The following is a 9683-nucleotide window of genomic DNA, read 5'->3' as shown; positions in this document are numbered from 1 at the left end:
TCTTCCCAGACCGGAGCACGAACCCATGTCCCCTGCATCGGCAGGCGGACTCTCAACCACTGCGCCACCAGGGAAGCCCTCCTTTTAATAGATGTACAACATTCCATTGTATAGATGGCCATAATTCATTTAACTAGCCCTCTTTCTGGGTGGACATTTTAGCTGCAGAAATTATGAAACTATATTGTTCATCCTTGCAGGTAATTTGGCAGACTTTGGGGGATGTATCTTTTGGATAAGTTACTGGCAATGGGGACTGCTGGGTTGCAGGTATTTGCATTTTTGTAGATAGTGCCAAGTTGCCTCTAGAAAAGATTTTCCAATTTATGCGTCTACCAACAGTGTATAAGCATCTTTTTTTCCTCATCCCTGAAGACACTGGGTATTTTACCTTGAAATTTTTAGTCTGAGAATTGAAAAATTGTTATTTTGATTTGCATTTCCTTTAATTTAGGGTGAGGTTATGTGGATAATATAATATCACATGCTTATTAGAGCTTTATATTATTCCCCCCCCCAAAACCTTCCCCTTCCCTGGAAACCTGCCAGTTCTTACACTTTGCCCATTTTTTTTTTTTTTAATAAATTTATTTATTTATTTTTTGCTGTGTTGGGTCTTTGTTGCTGCACGCGGGCTTTCTCTAGTTGCGGCAAACGGGGGCTACTCTTTGTAGTGGTGCGCAGGCTTCTCATTGTGATGACTTCTCTTGTTGAGGAGCACAGGCTCTAGGTGCGCAGGCTTCAGTAGTTGTAGCACGCCGGCTCACTAGTTGTGGCTTGCGGGCTCTAGAGCACAGGCTCAGTAGTTGTGGTGCACGGGCTCAGTTCCTCCATGGCATGTGGGATATTCCTGGACCAGGGATCGAACCCGTGTCCCCTGCATTGGCAGGCGGATTCTTAACCACAGCACCACCAGGGAAGCCCATACGCTTTGCCCATAAGTGAGTTGTTTAACTTTTTTCGTTCTTGGTTTGTATGCACTCTTTGTTAATAAAGGAAGTTAGCCCTTTGGTCATGTGTTGCAGTTATTTTCTCCCAGTTTGTTGTTTGTGAAAGTGCCCTTTAAACTGCATTACACAGTGTGCATTTAAAGTTTTCATTGTCATTGATTCAGGGGCATTGACTGCAAATACTGTATTTAAGGAAATAAACTGGGCTCTCTGTCTCCTGTGTAGCAGTGAGCTGACATTGTAGGAAAACTTGTTTAAAAAAAAAATTTTTTTTTTGCCATGCTCCGTGGCTTGCGGGATCTTAGTTCCCTACAGGGATCGAACCCATGCCCCATGCAGTGGAAGTGTGGAGTCCTAACCACTGGACCACCAGGGAATTCCCTGTAGGGAAATTTGAACGTAAAGGAGTAGTTTGAAGTTGTGCCAAGGTCTTTAAGTGGAATCATTTGTAAATACAGATTGCATCAGATTTTTTCTCATAGTTTTTCTTGATGTCCTTACTAAACATATTTCCTTTTCCTATTCTGGAAGCTAGAGCTTTTTGGTAGAAAAAAACTAAGGCCCTGAAGAATGGGTAAGTTAAAAGCTACAGAATCTTAGCCCTCTTGTCTCTTAAGAAAAATTTGTGTTTAAAACTAAATGTGGGGCTTCCCTGGTGGCGCAGTGGTTGAGAATCCGCCTGCCGATGCAGGGGACACGGGTTCGTGCCCCGGTCCGGGAAGATCCCACATGCCACGGAGCGGCTAGGCCCGTGAGCCAGGGCCACTGGGCCTGCGCGTCCGGAGCCTGTGCTCCGCAACGGTAGAGGCCACAACAGTGAGAGGCTCGCGTACCGCAAAAAAAAACCAAAAAAACCCCTAAATGTGAAGCCACAAAGACCCAATGCAGCCAAAAATAAATAAATAAATAACATAAAGAAAAAAAATTTTAAAAAACCCCTAAATGTTAGGAGTAAAAACGTACTTCTTATGTAATCTTTTTAATTCCTGCTTCTGTCTTGAACTCTTTTTTATTCTTTAGTAGATTTGCCAAATTAAACAGAGACTTTGCGGTGATTGTCCCTCACCTTGCCCTTTGTTAGAGCTCCTTCATCTCTTCTCATATTTGTGTTTGTCTTCCTGGGTGGACTGGAGCTGCAACTGAGCTGGATTTCTGATTCCTGATTTCCAGCACAGTGCCTTACTGGCGGTGCTCACTAATGGTTTGTTGAATGAATTAATGTGAAATTTAAAAACAAACTCTGCCATCCCCAGAGGAGTGGAGGGAAGATTTGGGCATGGGTCATAAAAGCCAGATTAGTCCTTAGTCTTGTTCTGTGTGATAACAGAGAGTGAAGCTTCAAATAAGTGGCTCAGGGACTTCCTGGTGGCGCAGTGGTTAAGGATGCGCCTGCCAATGCAGGGGACGTGGGTTCGATCCCTGGTCCGGGAAGATCCCGCGTGCCGCGGAGCAATTAAGCCTGTGCACCGCAACTACTGAGCCTGCGCTCTGGAGCCAGCATGCCACAACTACTGAGCCTGCGTCCTGAAACTACTGAAGCCCGTGTGCCTAACATGCTCTGCAAGAAGAGAAGCCACCGTAATGAGAGGCCCGCGCACCGCAACGAAGAGTAGCCCCCGCTCGCCGCACATACATACATACATGCATACATACATACATACATAAAAACAAGTAAGTGGGTCAGAGTTACAGTGAAACAGGTTTCAGTTCATGATAAGGAAGACCTTTGACAATTCAGCCTCAAGAGGAATTGGTTTTCTTGAGCCATTAAGAATAATTTGCTCATTTTCATTCACTGCCTTGTTCCCACACTCCTGTATTTTAATGGAAGGTATCCTAGGGAAGTTGTGTGGTAAAAGAATTAATTCAGAAATCAAGCAGACCTGGGCTTTTGTTCTGGTGCTGGTCACTTAGCACCTGAACCTTAGCCCAATTATTTTAAACCTAATTTCTTCATTTGTGATAATAGAATTATTAGTAGCTACAAACTATATAGTCTTTACTTTGTACCTTAAATGGATTAAGTGTTCCTTAAGTGTTCCTTAAATGGATTATCTCATTTAGTTTTTACACCCACTGCCTGGAGATAGGTACTATTTTCACCATCCCCATTTTAGGGAGGGGAAACAAATTCAGAGGGGTTAAGTAATTTACCCAAATTCATTCAGCTAACAAAGGGTGGGGCTGAGGATTAAAGGCCAAGCATTTAATCCTATTACATTACACTATATTACATGACATCTATAAAAGGGAGCTGTCTCCCTGCATGAAGTCTGATAAATACTATCTGCTCTGGTGAGTTTTCTTCTTTTTAATTGAATGAAAGAAAATATTATTTATTTATTTATTTATTTATTTATTTTTGGCTGCTTTGGGTCTTCATTGCTTCACGCAGGCTTTTCTCTAGTTGTGGCGAGCAGGGGCTACTCTTCATTGCAGTGTGCGGGCTTCTCATTGCGGTGGCTTCTCTTGTTGTGGAGCACGGGCTCTGGGTGCAGGGACTTCAGTAGTTGTGGCACGGGGGCTCAGTAGTTGTGGTGCATGGGCTTAGTTGCTCCACAGCGTGTGGGATCTTCCCCTACCAGGGCTCTAACCCACGTCCCCTGCATTGGCAGGCGGGTTCCTAACCACTGCGCCACCAGGGAAGCCCTACTCGGGTGAGTTTTCAGTGCCACTCTGTCTTTATTCTTGTCTGACTTCAACTTTTCATGTAATCTGAGAGGTGAGACTATTACTTGGTATACATGAAGTCAAAAATAAAAAGATAATTTGAGGTGGTGTTTCTCCTAAGTCAAAGTGAAGACTCTTCTACTGATTGGATTTACTTACATCAGATTTATATCTCATTTTCCTGGGGAATGTGAAGTATAGCCAGTCAAACCTCTAACTCTCCCTTTGCTAGGGTCCATATAATCCAAATACTCTTATTTGACGTAGCTTTTCAGTTTATTAGGTTTCAGATTCTTTAGTTACAACTGTCAACCATTCCTTTCTTGGTCTGATTTGCTTTGTGCGTTCTCCAGTATGAGCCCTTCAGAGTGAGTTGTTTAATGTAATGGAGAGCTCATCCTTTACATTACATATATTTTTTCTTATGGAAAATTTCCATTATGGAAAACAATAAATTTAGGAAACTGTTTAAGAGGAAAAGATCACTTACAACCTTTTTATTTTCTTCCTTTTTCTTTTAAATGCACATGAATTTTTATTTGAGCTCAAAGGGGTGTAATTTTACATCCTGGTTTTTCATGTAATATATTGCAAGAAAATGTCATGGTATTACACATTAGATATGAGGAACCACGGTTTTTTTTTTTTCCATTTTTAATTTTTTTGGCCACACTGCACGGCTTGCGGGATCTTCGTTTGAACCCGGGCCCAGGGCAGTGAAAGAAAGCTCCGAATCCTAACAACTGGATGGCCAGGGAATTCCCATGAGGTCCCACTTTTGTGATTATTCCTCATTCATCCATTGCAAAGATGGCCCTCCTGGTATGAGGCAGATACTGCCCTGGCAGTGCAGGCTGTTGGGTTCCAAAGTTCAGTGGGAGAGAATTTACTCAGGGATAGCCTTGCTCTATGGAGGTTGCCTGCTCAAGTGCCCCAAGAGCTCAGCGTGGCTACATCTCCATCAGAACCACCACTAGCCCCTAAAGATAAATTTTACTCATATAGAAAATGACCACCAATTCCAGTACCAAAAGGCTCGATAAAGAATTGGGAAAATATACCAATAAATTGTCAGAATGTACTCAAGAATGGGTAGAAATATAAATAAACCAAAAATATATAAATAGATCAAAGAATGAATAAATAGATCTTTCTTGTTCAGCCTTCCAAAAGTAGGGCCAGAAATCAGCATTCAGATTTTGTTCGCTTCCTTTGTAGCACTTAAAATTCATAGCAGTTACAGCTTGCAGTTAAGTCATTTGTTTACTGGCTACATTTTTGTTTTCCCCCAGTAGACTGGAGGCTTTGTGAGGCCAGGAACTGCGTCTCTTTTGGTCTTGACGACTGTTTTCTCAAATAATCTCTCAGCAGGTATTTGTTGCATACTTCAGCAAATGATTAAATTTCGTTCTGAGCAAGAGTGATTGTTTTTTTGGTGTTCTGAGAGGTGCCCCTTATAGGTGAATTCTTGGTAAGCAGTGTTGAGGGAGGGTCTCCTTACAGTTCCAGAGACTACAGGATATGCTGCATAATAGAGAAGGAGGAACCAGTGGAGGACACACCTGTGTTAGGATGAGGGCAGGAGTAAAGGAGGGCGCTGACAGGGTTTCCTGGAGCTTTGTGTTTTGAATAATGCCTGTTTGTCTTTTCTGTGTAGTGAGTGTTACTCCACTCTGGGCAGACTTTGCCTAAGTTTCATAAATATTTAATTGGCTTTTTCAGGAGAATAAAGGCAGCCCCCGTTGATGACTGAAAATGACAAAGCATCCACCTAACAGACGAGGAATCAGCTTTGAAGTGGGAGCCCAGTTGGAAGCCCGGGACCGATTAAAAAACTGGTACTTTTACATTTTTCTGTTAATTAAATCCCTTCAGTAAAGGACTTTTGCCAGCACTGATAAAGAGGGGTAGCCTGGGCTTTTCTGTAGTGTTTTCCTGCTCCCTGACTCTTGGAAGGTGGAAGGAGACTTAAGTCTAGAGCTGTGGAATGTCCTTTGTCTTTGGTGCTGGGATCCTGGTGTCAAGGGGACCATCCTGTTATATTTGTTTCCCTTCTCTGCCTGTTCATCTGAAGGAGTTATGGGAAAAAGAAGCAGGAGTGGCTGCAGGGAAGGGAAGATTAATAGTGGCAGCTCTCTTGCTCTTGGCTGCCTGTCTGAAAGATCAGGGATGGAAGAATGAAGGAAAGGGGTTAGATTGGAACAGCTTGTGTGTTATGAACAACTCCTGTCTTCTGGGTGTGTTGTTGTACCGTTGAAACTCAGTCATCACATTTTAGGGATGATTAGATTCAGAGGCTGAGAGGTTGTAGTCCCGAATTTGTCATTGACTTGTGACCTCTGGCTGGTAATTAACCACTTTGAGCATCAGCTTCCTCTCTAAATGTGGGTACTAGTAATATTGACCTCACAGACTTTTTTCTGAGAATCAAATAATAGGATATGTTGGAAAAGGCCTTATAAACTGTAAAATGATGGTTGTTGTTGAGGATATCCTAGAATTTAGTCATTTGTTAATGCTTAAGGTGAAAGTGGGAGTTTCAGAACTCAGACCTTTCTGTGAATTTTCATAAGGAAGAGTATAGTGCTCTTGAGGGTTATCTCAAAATAGGCTGACCAGCTCCTGGGGTGTAGGAAGAGAAGATGGGAAGGGAAGCAGGGGAAATGCCTGGGGTAGAAAGTGTCTCTGTTGCCTTTTGGGGCTGAGAGATTTGATATAAAAATTAGAGACACTTTGAACACCTAGTTGTTTTTAGGCTGTTTGTATTTCTATAATTATTTCCCTTTTTTGGTTTCCCTCAGTATTTTTTTTTTTTTTTTTTTGTGGTACGCGGGCCTCTCACTGCTGTGGCCTCTCCCGTTGCGGAGCACAGGCTCCGGACGCGCAGGCCCAGCGGCCACGGCTCACGGGCCCAGCCGCTCCGCGGCACGTGGGATCCTCCCAGACCGGGGCACGAACCCGTGCCCCCTGCATCGGCAGGCGGACTCCCAACCACTGCGCCACCAGGGAAACCCCCCCCAGTAGTTTTTTAAGGCAGCTTAATCAAGAGAAAGAATTGTTTTTAAATTTGGGGGAAAAAAATAAAATATAGAAAAAGTTTAAAAGTACAGCTAACTATAAAATAATCTGTGTACTTATCACTCGGAATTACTGAACATTAACACTTTTATTTTACTTATATTTTAAAAAATAAAGGACCTAAAACATTTCTGGTATAATGGAAGTACCTTTTATACCCTCCCAATTCAATTCTCCTCCTTCATTCCTTAGCGGCAATGAGCGTCCTGTAGTTAGTTCTGTCCTTTCTGTCCATGTTTTACATTTTTACTGTATGTATCCATAAATAATACTAGTTAGCATCACTTCGGGTATTTTTAAAAAATTCCTATAAGTGGTCTCATTGTTTGTTTCTCTCCTGTATTTCATGTTTTTGTTATTTACCCATATTGATATGACATATTCATCCTAATTTCTTATTTATTTATTTATTTATTTTTGGCTGCGTTGGGTCTTCATTGCTGCATGCAGGCTTTCTCTAGTTGCGGAGAGGCTACTCTTCATTGTGGTGCGTGGGCTTCTCATTGCTGTGGCTTCCCTTGTAGTGGAGCATGGGCTCTAGGCGTGTGGGCTCAATAGTTGTGGCTCGCGGGCGCTAGAGTGCAGGCTCATTAGTCGTGGCACATGGGCTTAGTTGCTCCGTGGCATGTGGGATCTTCCCGGACCAGGGCTCAAACCTGTGTCCCCTGCATTGGCAGGTGGATTCTTAACCACTGCACCACCAGGGAGGTCCTGTGTGCAAGTTTCTATGTGGGCATAACTTTTCAACTCATTTGGGTAAATACTAAAGAGTGTGATTACTGGATCATATGGTAAGAGTATGTTTAATTCTGCAAGAAACTACCAAATTGTCTTTCAAAGTGGCTGTACCATTTAGCATTTCTACCACCTAGGAATGAGAGTTCCTGTTGTTCCACATCCTTGCCAGTATTTGGTGTTGTCAGTGTTTTGGGTTTTGGCTATTAAAATAGGTATATAGTGGTATCTCATTGTTATTTGAATTTGCGATTCTCTATTGAAATATGTCGAATATATTTTCATATACTTATTTGCCATCTGTATATTTCTTTGGTGAGGTGTCTGTTAAGGTCTTTTGTCCATCTTTTAATTTGTTGATTGTTGCTTTTCTTTTTTTGTTGGTTGTATTCTTATTGTTGAGTTTTAAGAGTTCTTCGTATATATTGGATAACAGTTCTTTATCAGATGTTTCTTTTGTAAGTATATGGGATTTAAGGCCATGAGACTGGATGAGCTTTCTAGGGCTGCACTGTCCATAAAAGTATCCACTAGCCACAAGTAGCTATTTACATAAAATTAATTCAGTTCCTTAGTCACCCTAGGCACATTTCCAGCACTCAGTGGCTAGTGGCTACCGTATTGGAGAATGGAGACATAGAAAATTTCCACTGAGAGGGTTCCATTGGACAGTGCTAATTTAGGGAGTCAATATAGATAAAAAGGAGGATTGAGCCCTGGTGCCTTCCAATGTCTAGATGTTAGCAGATGAAGAGGAACCAGCAAAAGAAACTGGGAAGGAGTGACCGTTGAGGCAGGAGGAAATCCATGGAGGTATCTAGAGCAACGGTCCCCAACCTTTTTGGCACCACGGACCGGTTTCGTGGCAGACAGTTTTTCCACAGACCCGGGTGGGGGAGGGGGCGATGGTTCAGGTGGTAATGGGAGCCATGGGGAGCAGCAGATAAAGCTTCACTCTCCAGTCCGTCACCTCCTGCTGTGCAGCCCGGTTCCTAACAGGCCCTAACAGGCTGCTGACGGTAACGGGGTGGGGGAGGGGTGGGGGAGGGGGAGGGGGGACATGACCCCTGCTCTAGAGGACAAGTGGAAAAAGTGTTTCAAGAAGCAGGGAGTAATCACTTCAATCTTGTGATGCTGGTAGGTCACATAAAATGAGGATTGAGTGACTGTTGACTTGGTTACATCAAGGTTGTGGATGACCTTGACAAGAATTGTTTTAATGGAGCAGTGGGGACAAAAACCCTGATTGGCATGGGTTCAAGGAAAACAGGAGAGAAGGAACTGTGGTGTGATGCAAAGTAGGAGGAATTGGCCATTGATAGGAGCAGATAGTTCATTTATTATAAGGGGAAGAGGGAAACTGGGTATATAGGTAGAGATGAAGGTTTACTTGTAGAGTTGGTGATGGGAGCCTGTGTTTTTTTTTTGTATTTTTAAATTGAGATATAATTTACAAATAGTAAAATTCACTCTTTTCAGCATACAATTCCATGAAGTTTGCCAAACTCATACAGTCATTCATGCATGCACCACCATAATCAAAATGTAGCATTTTTATCACCCCACAAAATTGACTTGTGTTCCTTTGTAGTCAGCCTCTCCTGCAGCCTCCAGCCCTTGTTACCTACTGATCCGTCCACTGTCCATATAGTTCTGCCTTTTCCAGAATGTCGTATAAATGGAGTCATGCAATATGTAGCCTTTTAAGTTTGGCTTCTTTCACTTACAATGCATTTGAGATTCATCCATATTTTTGTATGAATCAGTAGTTCCTTTTATTGCTGAGTAGAATTAAATAGTATGGATGTATAGTTTATCTATTTACCTGTTTGAAGAAATGAATTGTTTCCAGTTTTTGGTGAATATGAATGAACATGAGTACAGGTTTTGTGAGAACGTAAGTTTTTATTTCTCTTGGATAAATATCAAGGTGTGATTGCTGGGTCATATGTTAAGTGTGTGTTTGACTTGATGAGAAACTGCTGAACTGTTTTCCAGTGTGGCTGTTCCATTTTGCATTTCCACCAGCAATGTATGAGAGTCCCAGTTGCTCTGTATCTTTGCCAGCCCTTAGGGATTCTTTTCTTTCCCTCTTTTTTAGTTTTTATTTTTAAAATTGAGATATAATTTACATACCATTCACTTTTTTTTTTTTTTTTTTTTTTTTTTTTGGTACGTGGACCTCTCAGTGCTGTGGCCTCTCCCGCCGCAGAGCACAGGCTCCGGACGCGCGGGCCCAGCAGCCATGGC

At 42.4% G+C, this 9683-nt stretch overlaps 1 protein-coding gene across 2 annotated transcripts in view; it reads left to right on the top strand.

The window, feature by feature from the left end:
- The window catches only part of PHF20 (PHD finger protein 20), a 135938-nt gene that overhangs the window by 17390 nt on the left and 108865 nt on the right, over positions 1-9683 (top strand). For both annotated transcript variants that reach the window (XM_007101699.3, XM_055090976.1), the window contains one exon: positions 5343-5458. In XM_007101699.3, coding sequence (XP_007101761.1) covers positions 5376-5458 — 83 coding nt within the window. In that variant the 5' untranslated portion in view covers positions 5343-5375. The remainder of the gene's footprint in view (positions 1-5342; positions 5459-9683) is intronic.

This window comes from Physeter macrocephalus, chromosome 14 (assembly GCF_002837175.3).
Source record: "Physeter macrocephalus isolate SW-GA chromosome 14, ASM283717v5, whole genome shotgun sequence".
In the NCBI taxonomy this organism is placed as follows: Eukaryota; Metazoa; Chordata; class Mammalia; order Artiodactyla; family Physeteridae; genus Physeter; species Physeter macrocephalus.
The sequence above is the reverse complement of the archived record's forward strand: the minus strand, read 5'-3'. Positions and strand labels throughout refer to the sequence as shown.